General features: G+C 40.7%; 2 protein-coding genes across 3 annotated transcripts in view; one reads left to right on the top strand and one right to left on the bottom strand.

Moving 5' to 3' along the window:
- pcmt (protein-L-isoaspartate (D-aspartate) O-methyltransferase) overlaps positions 1 to 23505 on the top strand; it is a 623660-nt gene that overhangs the window by 91547 nt on the left and 508608 nt on the right. The window lies entirely within an intron of this gene.
- LOC127409895 (mRNA-capping enzyme) overlaps positions 1 to 23505 on the bottom strand; it is a 202020-nt gene that overhangs the window by 175892 nt on the left and 2623 nt on the right. Inside the window, exon 4 of one of the 2 annotated variants that reach the window (XM_051644849.1) lies at positions 19358 to 19446. In XM_051644849.1, coding sequence (XP_051500809.1) covers positions 19358 to 19446 — 89 coding nt within the window. Of the gene's footprint in view, positions 1 to 19357; positions 19447 to 23505 lie in introns of those variants that run through there. The other variant, XM_051644850.1, reaches the window with a different exon arrangement.

Raw genomic sequence — 23505 nt, 5'->3', positions numbered from 1 at the left:
TGACTCCAATTAGCTTATTAAAAGGCTTGACATCATTTTCTGGAATTTTCCAAGATGCTTAAAGGCACAGTTAAATGTAAACTACTGACCCACTGGAATTGTGATATAATCAATTAAAAGTTAAACAATCTGTCTGTAAACAATTGTTGGAAAAATTACTCGTGTCATGCACAACGTAGTGCCAAAACTATAGTTTGCTAATATGAAATCTGTGGAGTGGTTAAAAAATGATTTTTAATGACTTCAACCTAAGTGTATGTAACTGCTTCCACAATATGAACCCCAGAAAAATTGGGTTCTCTTTGCCAACTTCATCCTAAAGCTGGCAAGTTTAAGGATAATCCAAAGCTACACTATCTGTGCTTGGGCCTTCACTGCCTGATGTAAAAAGTAGTTAAGCAGGTACTCTGTCAGCCTAAAAGCAATACCAAATGACCTACTCCAAGTTCCCCTTAAAGGCTGCTCTTTTGCATTTAACCCACCCCATTAACCAACACCATATTGGGATTTCCCTTTTCCTACTTTCTTTTTAAGAAAGATGTAGCCAAGCGTTTTACAAAAATCCAGTCATTTAAAGCTTTTTCAAATATCCTTCAAAAATTACAGTATGCTTAAGGACTTTCTCTAAGCCTGCAGTCCTTCTTTCACAAAGTCTCTAGTGTGTTTCAAGACATTATTCAATTTCCATTTAACTTACATGTCTGTCAGTGACTTTCCCTAATCATTTTGAGGGAGATTCAATACCTCCTACCAAAGCTTTTGATAGCTGTGTGTCTCCGCCGTTCCATGGTAGCCTGCCCAGCTTGCATAGTTCTTTTTCTCGTATCTCCTCCTCGGAAAATTTCACTTTGATCCCAAGATGTTGCAGTCCTTCCTCTGTATCCCAGGCTGAGTTGTAACACACCTCACCGTCCTCGATCTGCACCTTCAACTTTGCAGGGTATGGTGACTTGAATTTTATTTTAGGTTCTTTCAGCTGCCTTTTGCCTTTTGATGTCTTTATATTCTCTTAAGTTTTTGTTGTATTGTACTGGAGTAATCATGGTCCAGCCTACATGGCTCCTGTTGAACTGCAGTCCTCTGGTGGCCCAGGCTTTCTGTAAGATCCGTTGTTTCACTGGAAGTGTAAAAAATTTCAGCACTACCGACACATTTTGGGTCGCATTTGGGTTAGTTGTTTTAGCCGCCACGATCGCGTTCTATACCCAAATCTTCGTCTTCAGGAAGTTTGATAATTTGCTTTAATGTTGCTGAGATGAATTCGATCATGCTGTTATTCCCTTCTGCGCCTTCCTCCAGCCCGGATATTCTCACATTTGAATGCCTTGACCGATTCTCCAAATCCTTTCTCTACCATCTGGAACTGTTTCTTTAGCATGTAAGTTACTAATCTATCTGATCACTCGCATTGGTCCTCTGTAATGCCGATCCTCTCTTTGGATTCTTCCATCCGCTTTTCTAGTCCTTTTATCCCCTCATTAACTTGCTTGATTGTTTCCTCTAGTTTTTCATTTATTTCTTTCCTCATGTTTCACATTTTGAGCATTTCTGTGGTCGGCGAGTCATTGGCAGCATCCTGGTTAGCATTTGCTGTAGGCGCTTGGCTAGGTTTGAAGGCGTCTGTTATCTTGCCCATTCCCATTGCAGTTTCTTCTACTTTGCATTTTTAACTCACTGCTTAGCTACTTAAGCGAATGTGTCTATTGAGAACACAATTATTGCATTTTAGAACAATGTTTGGGGTAGGTATTAACTCGCTAGTTGATGAGCTCCGTTACAATGCTGTCATCTCAAGGGAAGCTTAGCGATTAAGAAACATTAACGCATTAAACTTTTTCAATTAATTCTGACAGTTCAAATTTTTTTTTTTTTTTTTTTTTTTAACTGTACAGTACATTTGCTAATTTGGGTGTTTGATGTTTATTAAAAGTCAAACGATTGGACTTCTGGCTGAGCATGTGAGTGAGAAGACGCGTGTGAAGTGAGCTCCCGAGCATTTTGTCTTTCAATTATATCTTTCAGGCTACCTGAAGCTTTTAACACACTTGGTGGTTTCTTTTTTTTTTTTATTACTCATTCTAAGATTGTAGCTTGGAAAGATTTATGGCCTCTGGAAGGCAATGGAAACTTAAATCGTCAGCGACCTTGACAGAGAGTCATGGCGACAAGCTGCCGTTGGATCTCCGTGCCACTCTGATCTCCGAGCTATCATCTACCATCGCAGAACAGGTAAAAGCAGCCATTGACTCTGCTCTTGCCCCAGTTGTTGCGTCTTTTGAGAGTTTTAAATCGAGCATTGAGTCACAAGGACGGCACATTGACGAGCTTATTCAGCACTTGAAAGACTACAGCGACCACATTGTAGCACTGGAACAGACGGTGCTAAAGTTGAATTCGGCTAACAAACAACTCACTGACAAAGTGGAGGACTTGGAGTCGAGTTCTCCTCATTGCAATCTTTGGGTCATCAGCATCCCAGAGCGAGCAGAAGGGAGCGATCCGGTTACGTTTATGTCACAATTTTTCCAGGATGTGCTCGGATCAGAAGTCTTTCCAACTCCCCCGCTGCTGGATAGAGTGCACCGTATTGGCCCTGCGCCTTCAGCTGACTGGGAGAATCAAAGGCCTAGAGTAATGATCGTGCGGTTTCACTACTTTAACGACAAAGAAAAGTCTGTTCGGTGTGGGAATTGGAACCAACTCTTCTTCTATCAGAGCCATAAGGTCTTCATTTTCCCTGATTTCAACTCCAGCGTCACTAAGAGGAGGGCCTGAGTGAGAAGAATGTGCGGTTCTCTCTTAGATTCCCCACTCGCCTGCTGATTGACCTCGGCGATGAGAAGCTTCATTTCGACTGCCCCAAAGAAGCACAGCGATGGTTTAACGAACAGTATTCAACATCCTAGGTATCTTGTGGAGATAATTATACAAAGGACACCATTTTATAAGCAATTGTACTCTGATAACTGATAACTGTTAACCGAGTGTGTTTAGGCAAATATATGTTTTCATGTTGCCTGAAACAAATGTTCTCTATGTTACTCCATATGTTCGGAATGACTTCATGCGACATAGATGCGAATAGATATGGTTTACGAGCATCGGATGTTCCAGAGTTCTGCCTCCATTGTTTGGGAATGGAGAGAAGAAGTTGAGTGATGTTCAGGGAAGGATGGGTTTTCCCCAATTTATTTATTTTCCCCTTTTTTTTTTCTCCTCGCTTGTGGCCTCCTCTCTACTTATATATTAACCTAACTTGATGGACAATACCAGGAGCTCAGTTAGATTCTTGAGTTGGAATGTGAAAGGACTGAATGGTCCCATTAAAAGATCCAAAATTTGGACACATTTAAAACTACAAAAACCTGATGTTGTATTCCTCCAGGAAACTCATCTGTGCCTCAAGGATCAATGCAGACTCCAAACTCGCTGGACATCACATATGTTTCATTCCAACTTTGATTCCAGGTCTAGAGGAGTTGCCATTTTGATTAAAAAGACTGTGCCTTTTTCTACTGACAATGTTATTTCTGATGTGAATGGTAGATATGTAATTGTGAAAGAGGAAATTTCACAAACACCAGTAGTTTTGGTAAATGTATATGCCCCAAACTCTGATAATACTCTTTGCTCAGAATTTGCTGTCAAAGATCCCAGCTCTAAATACACATCTTTTGATATTTGGGGAAGATTTAAACTGTATTATTGATCCAGATTTGGATAAATCAAGTGCTGTTATGAAAGTTCCCTTTGCCATGTCAAAGATATTTTCTGAGTGTATGGTTCAGAATGGTTACATTGACCCATGAAGACACTTTAATCCCACAGCGAGAAAATATTCATTCCACTCGTATGTCCATCAATCTTTCTCTCGTATAGATTATTTTTTTTATCAATAGTTCTCTAATTCCTCAGGTTGTAAACTCTGAATATCTGCCCATTGTTATTTCAGACCATGCCCCTTAAAGTCTTGACATTCTTTTATTTTCATATCACACTCCTCGACCGCCCTGGAGGTGCAATTCTTTGCTTCTATCTGATTCAGCATTTGTGAATATATTTCAAATTCAATAGATGATTTTCTCCTTACTAATCGGACCGATTCAATCTCTTATTCCTTACTTTGGGAAACTTTGAAGGCTTTTTTAAGAGGACAGATAATCTCTTACTCTGCTTATGTTCATAAAGAACGGAGGAATAGGATTAAAAAGTTATCTGACAATATTCAAGCTTTAGATGACCAATATGCTCATAACCCGACTCCTGAACTACATAAACAAAGCCTTAATTTGCAGGCAGAATTCAATCTGTTATCCACAGGTGAGGCAGAGAGACTTTTGTTACACACGCATGGCAATTACTATGAATATGGGGATAAGGTCGGTCGACTCCTGGCCTACCAGCTGCGCAGCTGAGCGGCTTCGCGCTTTATTACTCAAATTGCGCGGCCCAGTGGCGCACTAACCTCAGATCCTGTGGAGATTAATTCTTCTCTTAAAAACTTTTACTCCTCTCTGTACAAAACTGAGGCTTCTGACCATTCAGAAGAAATGAACCAAATTCATGGGCATATTAACTTCCCTAAGGTTGATTCTCTTTTAGCATCTGAACTTGATAGACCCATTACCTTAGAGAAGATTATTAAGTAAATTAATTGACGGGCTGCCTTCCAAATTTTATAAGAAATTTCATGCTAAATTGGCCCCACTTCTTTTGTCTGTATTTGAGGAATCCTTAAAGTTAGGTATGTTGCCCCCAACACTGAGACAAGCATCTATAACTCTATTGCTTAAAGATGGGAAGGACCCAACATTATGTAACTCATACAGACCTATTAGCCTCCTAAATGTTGATGTTAAGATTTTAGCCAAACTTTTGGCCACTCGTTTAGAGGCAATACTTCCTAGTATCATCTCAGAGGAACAAACCGGATTTATAAAAGGACGGTATTCATTTTCTAATATCCGTACACTTTTTAATATTTTATACTCAAGACAAATAGTAGCTCCTCTGAGGTGATCATTTCATTAGACACCGAAAAGGCATTTGATAGGATAGAATGGGTTTATCTTTTTAGGGTACTGGAGGAATTCGGTTTTGGGGATTGATTTCATGGGTACGTTTATTATATGCTGACCCTCAAGCTTCAATTTATACTAACAATGTTAAATCTAAATATTTTACTTTATCACGGGGTACGCACCAGGGATGCCCCCTATCCCCATTACTTTTTTGCCATAGCTATTGAGCCCCTTTCAGTAATGCTTAGAACACTTCCTGTATTTCAGGGTATAATCCGCAAGGGAATTGAACATAAATTAGCCTTATACGCTGACAACTTATTACTCTACGTCACCAATCCAATTGCATCTATTCCTGAGATAGTATGTCTATTAGATGATTTTGGGAAATTTTCTGGGTATAAACTGAACTTACAAAAGAGTGAATGTTTACCCATAGATCAATCTGGCCAAAAACTAAAACAGAATGACATACCTTTCCACTTGGAGAGTTCTAAATTCAAGTATCTTGGTGTTAATTTTACCCTTTCTTATTCTGCCTTAAAAGGAGACCTATTATGCCCCTTTTTACAAGATGTAATATGTCTCAGGTGTCCCCAGAATGTGTCTGTGAAGTTTCAGCTCAAAACACCCCATGGATCATTTATTATACCATGTTGTAAATGCCTCTTTTTGGGTGGAATCAAAAACACGCTGTTTTCATGTGTGTCTCTTTAAATGCAAATGAGCTGCTGGTCCCCGGAAGAGGGCTGTGCCTTTACAGCTCGTGCTTCGGATACTATAGCAACAACAAATCAGAACCAATATGACCGACACCGTAAATACCGGAGTTCAGCCATATATGTATGAGCACCCGTAAACGACGCAAAACATAGGCATTTTGACTTTTGAGTTTGTGATAGTGCTTCTTATGTAGAAAATCACTTCCTGCCCTCCATCTGCATTTCAGGCCACAGCAACGCAGTGACGTGATGTCAAGCTATAACGACATAGCTCTGGTCTCTGTGAATACAATCAGAGACAATGGTAACTTTAGCTGAATTAGCCGTGGAATCAGCTAACAAGCACATTCAGAAAGGCGATTTGCAAACATTCACAAAATATAAAGTGCCATACTTACATCTTCAGGATATAAAGCTGGAACACGAACAGCTGGTACTGATCCATGCTTGAGTCAATTTTTTTGAAAATCCTGCTTTATATTGACCCTCATTCACAAAGCAGTCCGGTGTAAAATGATTTGCACAAACATACACAAATTTTGGTATGTTTTGGGGCACATTTTCTTCAAAAACAAAACTTGTCCACTGCGTCTTCAGTGGCTCTGATTCCGGGAGTACATGAAGACTCTTATGTTCACTTTTACAGCCAACAACAGAACACTTATGAAGCTTACGAAGTTGAGACATTATTCTTCTCACTGTAGCTGCTCCAGCGCGGAAAAAAATAGTGGACTGTGTGTCGATCACTCAGGGGAGGATCTATGATAATAGGGTGGAGTCCGTCACCAGTCGTGGGTGTGGCCTGCTCTAAAGTGACATTACTTTAGAGTGGATACGAAAACCAGTCATTTTGAGACACTGTTTTTGATTAATAGAAATATAAGAAAGAGGAGTGGGTGGACTTTTAACATTGTAGGGTGGTTGTGTACACACACTGCCGACTCACATTTATGTTCAAACACCATGAAAAAGTGAATTTTGCATAATAGGTCCCCTTTAAAGGCAGCAAATTTTACACCTTTAGTTTCATACATGAAGTCAGCTTTTTTAAGATGGGCAGCTCTTCCATTACCTCCACTAGGTAGGATAAACACTGTAAAAATGAACATTCTCCCAAAATTTCTTTACCTCTGTCAAGCTATTCCTTTGTTTCTACCCAAATCTTTCTTCAAGAATATAGACCAATTAATCTCCTCTTTTATACGGGCAGGAAAATCTCCTAGAGTTTCCAAAAGAAGTCGACTAAGTGGAGGGCTTTCGTTGCCCAACATTATAGATTACTATTGGGTGGCAAATATTCAGAAATTGGTGTTGTGGGTACAGGCCTCCTCTTTGCCATGGTGCCACTCAGAAGTTATCTAGACAGGCCGATGCTGTGGCTTTTGCATCCCTTCTCGCTAGGCGCAGAATACTGTTATCTTGGACCTCCCCACAACCCCCTTCTATTTCAGTTTGGCTCAAAGATTTGGCCTTTTTTTTTTTAAACTTGAAAAAATTAAGTACAATATCAGAGGTAGGGGGGAATCTTTCTTGGAAAAATGGCAACAATTTATTACATTTTTTAATGATTTACAAACCTTAGACGTGGATTGAGTGGAGGTATATATGTATACTTTTTTTTTTTATCATTTCAATTATGCATGTATGTTTGCTTGTATGTAGATGTGTGTGTGTGTATATATCTCATACATACATACATATACATATATATGTATATACACATACATACATACATACATATATACATACACACGTACATATATACATACACACACACACGTATGTAAGTCCTGTTGTTCTGATTGGGGATTGCTCTTTTGGGGGTGGGTAGGGTGGTATAAAATGTAAAAATGCAATTTGCAACAATAAAAATTCTAAGGAAGAAAAAAATAAAAAAAATAAAACGATTGATCGTTTTTACCGATTAATCGGTGAAAACATTCCCTGTCTTAGGTGAGTTAGGATCACTAGTTTATTTTTAGAATGTGAAATGTCAGAATAATAATAGAGAGAATGATTTATGTCAGCCTTTATTTCTTTCATCACATTCCCAGAGGGTCAGAAGTTTACATACACTTTGTTAGTATTTGATAGCATTGCCTTTAAATTGTTTAACTTGGGTCAAACGTTTTGAGTAACCTTCCACAAGCTTCTCATAATAAGTTGTTGGAATTTTGGCCCATTCCTCCAGACAGAACTTGAGTCATTTAAATTCCTGGCTGATGTCTTGTGATGTTGCTTCAATATATCTACATAAATTTCCTTCCTCATGATGCCATCTATTTTGTGAAGTGCACTAGTCCCTCCTGCAGCAAAGCACCACCACATCATGATGCTGCCACCTCCATGCTTCACAGTTGGGATGGTGTTCTTCGGCTGGCAAGCCTCACCTTTTTCCTCCAAACATAACGATGGTCATGATGGCCAGACAGTTACATTTTATCAGACAAGAGGACATACCAAAAAGTAAGATCTTTGTCCCCATATGCACTTGCAAAATGTAGTCTGGCTTTTAATGGCAGTTTTGGAGCAGTGGCTTCTTCCTTGCTGAGCAGCCTTTCAGGTTATGTCAATATAGGACTCATTTTACTGTGGATATAGATACTTGTCTACCTGTTTCCTCCAGCATCTTCAAAAGGTCCTTTGCTGTTGTTCTAGGATTGATTTGCACTTTTTGCACCAAACTACGTTCATCTCTAGGAGACAGAATGTGTCTCCTACCTGAGTGGTATGATGGCTGCATGGTCCCATGGTGTTTATACGTGCATACTATTGATTGTACAGATGAACGTGGTACCTTCAGGCCTTTGAAAATTGCACCCAAGGATAAACCAGACTTGTGGAGGTCCACAATTTCTTTTCTGAGGTCTTGGCTGATTTCTTTTGATTTTCCCATGATGTCAAGTAAAGAGGCACTGAGTTTGAAGGTAGGCCTTAAAATACATCCACAGGTACACCTCCAAGTGACTCCAGTTAGCCTATCAGAAGCTAATTGGCTAATTGCCTAAAGGCTTGACATTTTATGGAATTTTCCAAGCTGCTTAAAGGCACAGTTAACTTAGTGTATGTAAACATCTGACCCACTGGATTTGTGATGTAGTCCATTAAAAGAGAAACAATCTTTCTGTAAACAATTGTTGGAAAAATTACTTGTGTCATGCACAAAACTATAGTTTGCTAATATTAAATCTGTGGAGTGGTTAAAAAATGAGTTTTAATAACTTCAACCTAAGTGTAAGTAAACTTCTGACTTCAACTGTACAATATACACACACACACACACACACACACACACACACACACACACACACACAGACAGAGTGGCATGCAAATGTTTGGGCACCCCTGGTCAAAATTTCTGTTGCTGTGAATAGTTAAGTGAGTAGAAGATGAACTGATCTCCAAAAGGCATAAAGTTAAAGATGAAACATTCTTTTCAACATTTTAAGCAATATTAGTGTATTATTTTTATTTTGTACAATTTTAGAGTGAAAAAAGAGCACCATGTAAAAGTTTGGGCACCCCAAGAGATTTGAGCTCTCAGATAACTTTTACCAAGGTCTCAGACCTTAATTAGCTTGTTAGAGCTATGGCTTGTTCACAATCATCATTTGGAAAGGCCAGGTGATGCAAATTTCAAAGCTTTATACATACTCTGACTCCTCAAACCTTGTCCCAACAATCAGCAGCCATGGGCTCCTCTAAGCAGCTGCCTAGCACTCTGAAAATTAAAATAATTGATGCCCACAAGCAGGAGAAGGCTATAAGAAGATAGCAAAGCGTTTAGAGGTAGCCGTTTCCTCAGTTCATAATGTAATTAAGAAATGGCAGTTAACAGGAACAGTGGAGTTCAAGTTGAGGTCTGGAAGACCAAGAAAACTTTCAGAGAGAACTCCTCATAGGATTGTTAGAAAGGCAAATCAAAACCCCTGTTTGACTGCAAAAGACCTTAAGGAAGATTTAGCAGACTCTGGAGTAGTGGTGCACTGTTCTACTGTGCAGCGACACCTGCACAAATATGACCTTCATGGAAGAGTCACGAGAAGAAAACCTTTCCTGCATCCTCACCACAAATTTCAGCATCAGAAGTTTGCAAGTGAACATCTAAACAAGCCTGATACATTTTGGAAACAAGTCCTACGGACTGATGAAGTGAAAATATACAGTGCATCCGGAAAATATTCACAGCGCTTCACTTTTCCACATTTTGTTATGTTACAGCCTTATTCCAAAATGGATTAAAGTCATTATTTTCTTCAAAATTCTACAAACAATACCCCATAATGACAACGTGAAAGAAGTTTGTTTGAAATCTTTGCAAATGTATTACAAATAAAAAATGGGAAAAAAAAAAAAATCACATTGACATAAGTATTCACATCCTTTGCTCAATACTATGTTGAAGCACCTTTGGCACCAATTACAGCCTCAAGTCTTTTTGAGTATGATGCTACAAGCTTGGCACACCTATTTTTGGGCAGTTTCTCCCATTCTTCTTTGCAGGACCTCTCAAGCTCCATCAGGTTGGATGGGGAGTATCGGTGCACAGCCATTTTCAGATCTCTCCAGAGATGTTCAATTGGGTTCAAGTCTGGGCTCTGGCTGGGCCACTCAAGGACATTCATAGAGTTGTCCCGGAGCCACTCCTTTGTTATCTTGGCTGTGTGCTTAGGGTCGTTGTCCTGTTGGAAGAAGAACCTTCGCCCCAGTCTGAGGTCCAGAGCGCTCTGGAGCAGGTTTTCATCAAGGATGTCTCTGTACATTGCTGCATTCATCTTTCCCTCGATCCTGACTAGTCTCCCAGTTCCTGCAGCTGAAAAACATCCCCACAGCATGATGCTGCCACCACCATGCTTCACTGTAGGGATGGTATTGTCCAGGTGATGAGCGGTGCCTGGTTTCCTCCAGAAATGATGCTTGCCATTCAGGCCAAAGAGTTCAATCTTTGTTTCTCATGGTCTGAGAGTCCTTCAGATGCCTTTTGGCAAACTCCAGGCAGGCTGTCATGTGCCTTTTACTGAGGAGTGGCTTCCGTCTGGCCACTCTACCATACAGGCCTGATTGGTGGAGTGCTGCAGAGATGGTTGTTCTTCTGGAAGGTTCTCCTCTCTCCACAGAGAAACGCTGGAGCTCTGTCAGAGTGACCATCGGGTTCTTGGTCACCTCCCTGACTAAGGCCCTTCTCCCCCGATCGCTCAGTTTGGCCAGGCGGACAGCTCTAGGAAGAGTCCTGGTGGTTCCAAACTTCTTCCATTTACGGATGATGGAGGCCACTGTGCTCATTGGGACCTTCAATGCTGCAGACATTTTTCTGTACCCTTCCCCAGATCTCTGCCTCGATACAATCCTGTCTCGGAGGTCTACAGACAATTCCTTGGACTTCATGGCTTGGTTTGTGCTCTGACATGTACCGTTAACTGTGGGACCTTATATAGACAGGTGTGTGCCTTTCCAAATCATGTCCAATCAACTGAATTTACCACAGGTGGACTCCAATCAAGTTTTAGAAACATCTCAAGGATGATCAGTGGAAACAGGATGCACCTGAGCTCAATTTTGAGTGTCATGGCAAAGGCTGTGAATACTTATGTACATGTGATATTTTTTGTTTTTTATTTTTAATAAATTTGCAAAGATTTCAAACAAACTTCTTTCACGTTGTCATTATGGGGTACTGTTTGTAGAATTTTGAGGGAAATAATGAATTTAATCCATTTTGGAATAAGGCTGTAACATAGCAAAATGTGGAAAAAGTGAAGCGCTATGAATACTTTCCGGATGCACTGTAACTTTTTGGCCGCAATGAGCAAAGGTATGTTTGGAAGAAAAAGGGCGCAGAATTTCATGAAAAGAACACCTCTCCAACTGTTAAGCACGGAGGTGGATCGATTCTGCTTTGGGCTTGTGTTGATGCCAGTGGCACAGGGGAACATTTCACTGGTAGAGGAAAGAATGGATTAAATTACAGTTGTGCACAAAAGTGTGCATACCCTTGGAGAATTGGTAATATATGTACCATTTTTAAAGAAAACATGAGTGAGCAGGCAAAACACATTTCTTTTATTTCTTATGGGATTCATATTCAACTGTAGGTTATAACAGAATGGCACAATCATAAAACAAAACATGGCAACAGAGAAAAAAATGAAATGACCCCTGTTCAAAAGTCTGCATACCCTTAGTTCTTAATACTGTGTATTGCCCCCTTTAGCATCAATGTCAGCATGCAGTCTTTTGTAATAGTTGTCTATGAGGCCCCAAATTCTTGCAGGTGGTATAGCTGCCCATTCATCTTGGCAAAATGCCTCCAGGTCATGCAAAGTCTTTGGTCGTCTTGCATGAACCGCACGTTTGAGATCTCCCCAGAGTGGCTCGATGATATTAAGGTCAGGAGACTGTGATGGCCACTCCAGAACCTTCACCTTTTACTGCTGAAATCACTGGAGGGTCAACTTGGCCTTGTGCTTACGGTCACTGTTGTGCTGGAAAGTCCAAGAGCGTCCCATGCGCAGCTTTTGTGCTGAAGAATGCAAATTGTCTGCCAGTATTTTCTGATAACATGCTGCATTCATCTTGCCATCAATTTTTACAAGATTCCCCGTGCCTTTAGAGCTCACACACCCCCAAAACATCAGTGAGCCACCACCATGCTTCACAGAGGATGGTATTCTTTTCACTATAGGCCTTGTTGACCCCTCTCCAAACATAGCGCTTATGGTTGTGACCATAAAGCTCTATTTTGGTCTCGTCACTCCAAATTACAGTGTGCCAGAAGCTGTGAGGCGTGTCAAGGTGTTGTCGGGAATATTGTAACCGGCTTTTTTGTGGCATTGGCGCAGTAAAGGATTCTTTCTGGCAACTCAACCATGCAGCTCATTTTTGTTCAAGTATCATCGTATTGTGCTCCTTGAAACAACCACACCATCTTTTTCCAGAGCAGCCTGTATTTCTCTTGAGGTTACATGTGGGTTTTTCTTTGTATCCCGAACAATTCTTCTGGCAGTTGTGGCTGAAATCTTTCTTGGTCTACCTGACCTTGGCTTGGTATCAAGAGATCCCCAAATTTTCCACTTCTTAATAAGTGATTGAACAGTACTGACTGGCATTTTCAAGGTTTTGGATATCTTTTTATATCCTTTTCCATCTTTATAAAGTTCCATTACCTTGTTACGCAGGTCTTTTGACGGTTCTTTTCTGCTCCCCATGGCTCAGTATCTAGCCTGCTCAGTGCATCCACGTGAGAGCTAACAAACTCATTGACTATTTATACACAGACACTAATTGCAATTTAAAAAGCCACAGGTGTGGGAAATTAACCTTTAATTGCCATTTAAACCTGTGTGTGTCACCTTGTGTGTCTATAACAAGGCCAAACATTCGAGGGTATGTAAACTTTTGATCAGGGCCATTTGGGCGATTTCTGTTATCAATATTATTTAAAAAGGAACCAAACAACTATGTGATAATAAATGGCTTCATATGATCACTATCCTTAAATAAAAGACAATTTTTTTGCATGATCAGTCATATTTTCAAAATCAATGCCAAAATTTCACAATTTCTGCCAGGGTATGCAAACTTTTGAGCACAACTGTAAATACCAGCAAATTCTGGAAGCAAACATCACACCATCTGTAAAAAAGCAGAAGATGAAAAGGATTGCTTCTACAACAGGATAATATTCCTAAACACACCTCAAAATTTACAATGGACCTCAAGAGGCGCAAGCTGAAGGTTTTGCCATGGCCCTCACAGTCCCCCAACCTAAACATCATCGAAAATCTGTGGATAGACCTCAAAAGAGCAGTGTATGCAAGACAGCCCAAGAATCTCACAGAACTAGAAGCCTTTTGCAAGGAAGAATGGGTGAAAATCTCCCAAACAAAAACTGAAAGACACTTAGCTGGCTACAAAAAGATTTTACAAGCTGTGATACTTGCCAGGGGGTGTTACTAAGTACTGACCATGCAGGGTGCCCAAACTTTTGCTTCGGGCCCTTTTCCTTTTTTGTTATTTTGAAACTGTAAAAAATGAATATAAAAAAGTAAAATTGCTTAAAATATTAAAGAAATGTGTCATCTTTAATTTTAAGCATTTTGGAAATCAGGCCATCTTTTGCTCGCTTAGCTATTCACAGCAACAGAAATTTTGTTCAGGGGTGCCTAAAATTTTGCACGCCACTGTACACACATTTTATATATATATATATATATATATATATATATATATATATCTCCACACACACACACACACACACACACACACGCACACACACACAGCAATGAGCCAAAACATTATGACCACTCACAGGTGAAGCGAATAACGTTGATCATCTCCTAACAAGGCCACATGTCAAGGTTTGGGTAGATTAGATGGTAAGCGAACAACCAGTTCTCATTGTCAATGTGTTGACTGCAGGAGAAATGAGCAGGAGTAAAGACCTGAGCGGCTTTGACAAGGGCCAAATTGTTAAGGCCAGATGACGAGAAGGCTTGTGGGGTGCTCCCGGTCAGCAGTGATGAGTACCTACCGACAGTGGTCCGAGGAGGGCGTAAGGCAGGGTCCCAAGGTGTTTCCATTCAAAGGACAGAACTCCCCAGGGAGGCAAAGTGCAAATATATGATCTCTGAGAAAATCAGCATAGAAACTTTCTTGCAAAGATACCATCTCACACCCAACTGAACAAGAATTGCCTCATTGTTTCCTTCTCACATCTGTTCTCTCTCCTCCTCCCCCCTCATGTCCCTCTCAGCTCAAAATCACCTTAAAACACACTTAAATCTTGTAGGTAACAAATGTCTAAATTTATGTCAGGCTATTCATGTTTCATATCATTGAAAAGGTCTCAGAGTGACTGGTACAAATGTCTCATTACCTTAACTGTATAATACATAACAGTTTTGAGAACTGAGGAATTCTGACCAATTCTGGGGGCGTGCCTACCTCCTATATGCAGATAAGGTGTGACCCCAGGACTTCCAAACCTATTCATCCCCAAATTCGTATTGTCATTTGTGGCAGAATGATCCACCCCTCCGGCTCGTCATCATCGCCCCACCTCTTAGGGCAGCCCTTCAGCCAGGCTCACAATGGGAGTTGGGCAGGAGTGTGAGAAGAGGTGCATAATTAATAAGCCTCATTCTGACAGCGGTGAATGAAGCACACCTGATGTGAATAATGCTTCATCACCACTGTCTTTAAAACGCAGAGTGCACCTCTTCTCAGGGAGCCGGCTTCAGATCTCCATGTGCACACACTGGCATCCTCGCAAACCCAGGACCAGAGCTGGGAGGGTTCGGACGAGATGAAGCACCACTGGACCCGCTCCTCGGACCCCCCGGGCCAATTAGATGAGTCGCCGGGGGAGAACTGCACACATCGCGGCCGATGGGCTAGAGGCCAGGCCGCCTTCCCCACTCACCTGTCACAGGCCTGGGAAAACGGGCCGCCAAGGACACCACCGCCCCTTCGGCTGACAGACCCAGCTCATACCTGGGCCATTCCATAGACACTACCCCGCCCTTCACGGAGCCCCGTCTCACCGCGAGGATGCCAGATTCCCCCTTTGTTATGAACACTATTCCCCTTGGACACTTTATAATCCCCCTTTATGGACTTGTTATTTCTATTATTATTTCCAATAAACGCCTCTCCGAGGCTTGACGCCACACCCACTGTGTCTGTCTCTTGCTCACCCCACCACAGTGGTGGAGAATGCAGGCAATTTTGTGGGCAGAGACGGCACAGTTGGGCACCATCAGTGACGTCACTCTTCCTCTCATTCGCCGGAAAATATGAGGACAGCCTCCCAGCTGCAGCAAAGTGTAAGTGGCATTTAATAAGCATTTACCCTGTGGCTTGCTGAGGCTGTCATATTAATTTGTGCTTTTCTCTGTTCCCTCCCGGGTGCGAGTGAGTGGGAGAGCTGGCCCGGAGAGGTATCCCCCATACGTCCACTCCGACCGTAGGGCCTGACTGAGGAAGTAGCATTCCCGTGTGGGTGGCTAAAGAGTGTGCACCTCCGGCTCTGGACTCCATGGTTGGATACGAGCGTGGGAGGAGGTGCCGATGGGATGATGCTTGGGGGGGAGGGGGGAGATGTGGCGGAATGATCAGCCCCTCTGTCTTGTCATCGTCGCCCCGCCTCTTAGGGCCACCCTTCAGCCAGGCTCACAATGGGAGTTGGGCAGGAGAGTGAGAAGAGGTGCATAATTAATAAGCCTTGTTCTGACAGCAGTGAGTGAAGCACACCTGATGTGAATAATGCTTCATCACCGCTGTCTTAAAAACACAGAGCGCACCTCTTCTCTGGGAGCCAGCTTCAAATCTCCATGTGTGCACACTGGTATCCTCACACGCCCAGGACCAGAGCTTGGAAGGTTCGGACGAGATGATGCGCCGCCGGATCCACTCCTCGGACCCCCCGGGCCGATTAGATGAGTCACCGGGGGAGAACTGCACATGTCGCAGCTGACGGGCTAGAGGCCGGGCCGCCTTCCCCACTCACCTGTCGTGGGCCTGGGAAGACAGGCCACCTAGGACGCCACCGCCCCTCACGCTGTGGACCCTGGAGGGGAGTGTGTGTGGCCAACGGACCCAGCTCATGCCTGGGCCATTCCATAGATACTACCCCGACCTTCACGGAGCCCCGTCTCACCGCGAGGATGCCAGATTCCCCCTTTGTTATGCACACTATTCCCTTTGGACACTTTATTATCCCCCTTTATGGACTTGTTATTTTTATTACTATTTACAATAAATGCCTCTCTTAGACTTGACGCCACACCCACTGTGTCCGTCTCTTGCTCACCTCACCACACATTCCATTTGTTTGTGGTCTGGGTATTTAAGGAAATTTAGCTCATTGGAATTTCTGTAGCCACAAATCCCTGTGGTGCTTACAATACGTATTTGCTAAAGTCAGGTATGCATCCGTTACTCTTAAGATTCATCTTTGAGCATTAGATGTTTTGTATTATTATTTCTGAATTATGTAATTGGCTTGATACATATTTACCTGACAAATTGTTAAACTTGATTCTATTCTAACTTTTTCTGAAATTATTGGCTTTAGTAGATTACGTTAAATTATTTTTACCACAAATCTGTGATCAGGGTTATTACATACTAAGACCCAGTATTTGATTAAGCATGAAGCACATCAACTGGGATCTTAGCTTTCTGATTAACCATTTGGCTTTAGTTAAGTGTAATAGACCGTCAAGTACTGATAGTGGCATTTTTACAAGGGATAAACCACAAACCGGCAACAGGGTTTTGGGCACCCAAGGCTAATCGATGCACAAGGGCAACATAGGCTATCCCATCTGGTCAGAACCAACAGAAGGTCTACTGTGGCACAAGTCACAAAAAACTTGAATGATGGTTACAGGAGGAATGTGTCACAACACACAGTGCATCGCACCCTGCTGCATATGTGCCCATGATGACCCCTGACCCACCATTGAAAGCGCCTACAGTGAGCACATGAACGTCGGAACTGGACCTTGGAGCAGTGGAAGAAGGTCACCTGGTCCAATGAGTCCCGTTTTGTTTTACATCACGTGGATGGCCGTGTACGTGTGCACCGTTTACCTGGGGAAGTGATGGCACCAGGATGCACTGTTGGACGACAACAAGCTGGTGGAGGGAGTGTGATGCTCTGGGCAATGTTCTGCTGGGAAACCCTGGGTCTGGCCATTCATGTGCATGTCAAATTGACACGTGCCATCTACCTAAACATTGTTGCAGACCAGGTGCACCCCTTCATGGCAATGGTATTCCCTGATGGCAGTGGCCTCTTTCAGCAGGATAATGCGCCATTCCACACTGCACGCATTGTTTGGGAATGGTTTGAGGAACATGAAGAGTTCAAGGTGTTGCCCTGGCCTCCAAATTCCCCAGATCTCAATCCGACTGAGCATCTGTGGGATGTGCTGGACCAACAAGTCTGATCGACAGCAGCTCCATCTCGCAACTTACAGGACTTGAAGGATCTGCTGCTTATGTCTTGGTGTCAGATACCACAGGACACCTTCAGGGTCTTGTAGAGTCCATGCCTCGGCAGGTCAGCACTGTTTTGGCACACGCGGAGGACCAACAGCATATTAGGAAGGTGGTCATAATGTTTTGGCTCATTAGATCGCTTCAGAAGACATGGATTAAACCACTGGAGTCTTTTGCACTACAATTATGCTGTCTTTGTACTTTTTGGAGCTTCAAAGTTTTAGTCACCATTCACTTGCATTGTATGGACCTACAGAGCAGAGATATACTTCTACAGTTGTAATCGAAATTATTTGCTGTTATTAAGGATAAAGGATGCTCCACAAATGATTGACTTTGGGGGTTGAATATTTTTGACATGACAATTGTGGAGAGAATTAGTTGTTTTTTATTTTATAACTGTTTACTGAGGTTTTAGTTGATGTGTTTTAATTCACATCACCAGAATGTATTGCTGGTCAGAGGGGTTGAATAATTTTGATTGCAATTGTAAATATCTTTGTTTGTGTTCAGCAGAAGAAATAAAGTCATACACATCTGGGATGGTATGAGGGTGAGTAAATGATAAGAGAATTTTCATTTTTGGGTGAACTATCCCTTTAATGTTTAATATTAAGGACATTTGTTTACTTTAGTATTATAATCAATTTATGTACTGTGTTGTGGGTCGTGGAGCAAAACTAGTTGAGCACCACTGCCATAGAAAACACTAATTATATCCTGTTTTATATTTGTAATTAAATGTTGCAAAATGCCTGATTGTTTGTTACTTTGACAATATAAAATACTTCGTGTTTGATGAAATGTAAAAATTCTGAGCTAAATACATCACCACTGTATGTTTTAACAAGCTATATTCTATGGAAAGGACAGTGTGACAGCAGAAATAATCACTGATTGATTTTTTAGTATACCAACTGTTGCAACCACACACTATAGTAAAGCTAATGTAACTGACTAATTACAGGCAGAGATTACCACTGATCGTAATCTACAGAAACTCTTGTGTCTTGCTTTCTCAAATGTTCCCTGCAGTGTCAATCACTGTTGCCGTGGTGATAACAATGACATTCATATCATCTTCCTTGTCATTTTTTTTAGCGGGTTCAGATTGGTGCTGTACGGTGTAATGAATAAACATGACTCAAGAGCGCCTCCAACAGACCAAACTCATACTGTCTTACCACATTAGCACAATTTGTAAAGCATGAGCTAGCCAGTCTTTCAGCTACTTCTGTATTTCATATTTAATTTCACCATGATTTGCTGCAAATAAACACTGATGACATATCAACTAACTTAATGTACTGTTTGCATAAATTCTCCAACTTTTTAAGTGCAATGTGTTGGAGAAATGCTTGACGCTTGGCATTTCAAGCTTAAAGCTGATGTGTGTAATTTTTTTGAAGTTAAAAATACTTTCTCTTACCTAATCTTAATATGCAGAGGCAACTATAAGTAACCCATTCATGGGTTGATTCCCCTGAAAAGTGTAAACTCTGCAGCTCCGTGGCACAATCAAAATCCTAACCAGCCCAACTCTGGATTAAAATCCAAATATTTGGTATCTGTAACAAGTAAAGTAAACTGCGAGTTGTCAGGTCTTACCGATGAGCTCTGTGGGTGTTTTTTCAATGAAGGGTTCACACAGTCTGATGAACGTCTCTGTCGTCTCTACTGTAGGGCATTCAGCATGACTGCATTAGGGAAATAGATAGATTTTAGTGTGACAGAATGAAGCCAGAAAGTCAGGCAGAGCAATAATGACATCATCATCATGCAGCCAACCGTTTAGCTGACTGACGTCTTTGCTGAGCATCTAGAATGTGGTCCTTTTAGAAGACTTGAGATCTTAAGTAAAGGAAAAGAAAACTTTTTTTTTTTAATCAAAAGATACCATTTTTCCCAATGTTCTTAATACAACAGATCATATGGCAAACAACAAATGTTTATTTTCATGAAAGATCAAAAACTTGAAATAATACTAATATTCACAATTTTGCCAGAGTAAGCAAGTAATTTCGCTATGTTTACACCTCTCATTCAAACTCGAACAGCATTTTCCTCCACCGAAAACAGAGCATTTTGAAAACGCTCTCCATTACCACATACTTTGGAAAACAATGAGGTTAGGAAAATGAATCAGAACAGATTGGTGGGAATGTGGCACAAAATACACAACATAAACAATTGTACACATTGTAAACAAAAGGGCTTTTCACACGTGAAATTTATAAACAAAATGCTGTGTTATGTTGTTTCATGTTTCACACTATTCATACTTTACCCCGGGTTAGGAATTAATCCTGGGTATACAAGTTTCGAGTGCTTTCATGGAACATTTGTAAACCCTGGATAACTGTTCTCATTTGAATATTTATGACGTCAACAACGATTATTGGACGAATACAGCTCACAACGGGCATGCAAGCTAACTGCTTCTAAATGAAACTGTGTATCTGTGGAAATGTTGTCAAGCAAATACGCTGTTTGTTTTTTGTCTTCTGAAAAATACTACGAAAAAACAGAAAAGAATACCGTCTCTTTAACACGCCTGTGTGGAAGGGCGGAGGGCGGGGCCATGATGCTGCACACCTGGCCCCTAATCAGGCTGATCAAGCCGGAGAGGGATAAAGGCCACCGGAGGCGGCAGTTCGAGAGAGAGAGAACTACAGGCAGCTGCCCTGTATGTGTTTGTCTTTTTGTTTAAGTTAACCATTAAATATTATTTATATTGTTAAGCCGGTTCTCGCCTCTTTCCCAACTTTTATCCTTGTTACAGCCTGTTATCGCGTTTTCCATCACTGTTCGATATTTTGCCAGTTTCCCTCAGACAATGAATGTCAACAGCGCTTGAAGGTTTGTGCAACTGTACAAAGCACATGAATATTAAATGAGGTAAGCACTGAGGCATTATATGATTGGTTGTCTGTTGCTAAACAACCTTCTATAACATTTTAACACCCCATTGTGTCACACTGTACACCTTTGGCACCGCAATATAGCACAACAGTCTGGTTCTGGAAAGAAAATCCCATTCATTTTTTCCATAGACGAATTGATTTTCAACAATAACTTATAAACCTTTAAAGACAGACCTACCGTGAGCTCTGAGGTTGTTCATCGATGGTGTATGCTTCCATTGAAGCCACCCATTTGCATTTTCATCTTCATTGTATAAAAATAATTCCTGGTAAACAACTATATTGCCCATGATCGAGCTGAGAAAGCTTCACCAATCAGAGAACCACGGCCAACATAACCCGTAGAACGAGCCTAAGAGCAACCACTCTCCCTTCCCCTGTAAACTACTCATTTTTTACATATACATATTTTTACATACATATTACATTTTTCAATAAACTTAAAATAGATTGTTTCTATACTTATAATCAACAACCTAAAATCATTAGTTTTATTACCTTTTATTTAATTACTTCATTCGCAATGCTTCATGGGATTGTAGTTCGTGCCCTCATGAAAGACGGCAAGTACACAGTCTTGTACCTTTGTCTTTTTGTCCGATTTTCAAATACTTTTTTGCCTCGAAACAAAGTTTGTAAGGTTGTGATTTACCTCGGAGCTGGCTGGTTTGGTTCATGGCTTACAACTCTTTTGAAGGATTTATGAAGAGCCTATGCATAAAATGAATGGGGAAAATACTTCCGGAACCCTGACAGCTGAAAAAGTGGATGGGCACTGTTGTGCTCTATGGGGGGTTTATTCTGCCATGATTCATGCCAAAAAATCCTAAAAGCGATGCTAACCCCCTTTCAAAATTAAGTGTGAAATGTTGCTTTACCCAAGGTTAAAAGTGGGGTTTAGAAAGAGAACTCAGGTTAAGCGCTATGTAAAAACACCTGGTAGTATTTTGGATATAAATCTACTTTGTTATTGTATTAAAAAAAAAAAAATCATCATTTAAATTTACAGATTATTATAATGACAAATTATAGATTAAAACTAGTGCTGTCAGTCAATTAAAATATTTTATCGCGATTAATCGCATAATTTTTTTTAAGTTGATTGAAATTAAATCACATATTTTGAAAGTGCTGAAATTTGACACTATATATATAGTTGTTAATTTATTTCCATTTTAGGAAGAAATCAAAACAATATGTAGCAATATAATGCTTTATTAACATTTTCCAAACAAAGCAAAGACAGAAATGCACTAAAATAGCACCAATTCAAGTAACATTACACATTTCCCAAAGTCCAAGTGGGAGTTTGAGTAATTGAAAGAACTAGTCCCCACATAGGTTGAGTATTCACAGCAATGGGCATTAAATCTCTTAAATTCTCATCCTCCACAATATTAATCTGCCGGTAAACTGTGGCAATCCGCTTTGTTACAGCAATCGTGAAGCTGTTTTCATGATTCGTGCTAGAGCGTCAACACCAGCAAAGCGCCACTTTGAACTCACCATGCGCCTTACATAGGCTGAAAAATACTTGACTTCTATCACAAGTCCCATCTTGGCTTGTTTTGTACATTAAATAGTGCTAAGAGCTCCTTTCCCCATCATTTTATCACTGACATTAAATTCTGAACAGATTATTTTATTTACTGACATAACCTCTGCGGCTCTATCATATGAGAGAGCGTAACAGTCCATTTTCCACCCATAGAATGTCTATGGGACCACCGCGTATGCCAAGCTTGTGGGCTCTCCTTGGTAGAAGGGCTCTGGTGCTGTGGTGTGTGCGTCAGTGTAATGACTCTGGGCGGACACGTTATTATGGTTTCGCCCATCATACCAGTGTTTTTGCTGTGTTAACGATAAATGCTTTAATCACAATTAAGAAAAATTAGCGCATTAAATGTTTTAAATTAATCGCATGCATTAAAGCGTTAATTCTGACAGCTCTAATTAAAACCTAAACAAAACGTAGTTTGATCTGGTTTTGTTTGAGTAATAAAATATTATATTATATTGATGTTTTGAGGATACTTAAAGAAAACCTAGCAGGTATATATTTTCAAAATTTTTCTGTAACATTTTAATTTGTCTCCATAAGACACATTTGCAACTAAATGTAATTTTTCTCAAATTTGCAGTTTAGTACGAGTTATTTGAATTACTAAAACTATGTACATTGCACATCATGTTTTGGTTACACTATTATTATTTTTTTATTTTAGGTAAACATTATTTAAACATTGTACAGTGGCATGCAAAAGTTTGGGCACCCCTGGTCAAAATTTCTGTTGCTGTGAATAGTTAAGTGATAAGAAGATGAACTGATCTCCAAAAGGCATAAAGTTAAAGATTAAACATTTTTTTCAACATTTTAAGCAATATTAGTGTATTATTTTTATTTTGAACAATTTTAGAGTGAAAAAAAGGAAAGGAGCACCATGCAAAAATGTGGGCACCCCAAGAGATTTGAGCTCTCAGATAACTTTTACCAAGGTCTCAGACCTTAAATAGCTTGTTAGGGTTATGGCTTGTTCACAATCATCATTTGGAAAGGCCAGATTATGCAAATTTCAAAGCTTTATACATATTCTGACTCCTCAAATCTTGTCCCAACAATCAGCAGCCATGGGCTCCTCTAAGCAGCTGCCTAGCACTCTGAAAATTAAAATAACTGATGCCCACAAAGCAGGAGAAGGCTATAAGAAGATAGCAAAGCGCTTTCAGGTAGCCGTTTCCTCAGTTCATAATGTAATTAAGAAATGGCAGTTAACAGGAACGGAGGAGTTAAAGTTGAGGTCTGGAAGACCAAGAAAACTTTCAGAGAGAACT

Source organism: Myxocyprinus asiaticus, chromosome 19 (genome assembly GCF_019703515.2).
Source record: "Myxocyprinus asiaticus isolate MX2 ecotype Aquarium Trade chromosome 19, UBuf_Myxa_2, whole genome shotgun sequence".
In the NCBI taxonomy this organism is placed as follows: domain Eukaryota; kingdom Metazoa; phylum Chordata; class Actinopteri; order Cypriniformes; family Catostomidae; genus Myxocyprinus; species Myxocyprinus asiaticus.
This window is presented reverse-complemented; position numbering and strand designations above follow the sequence as displayed.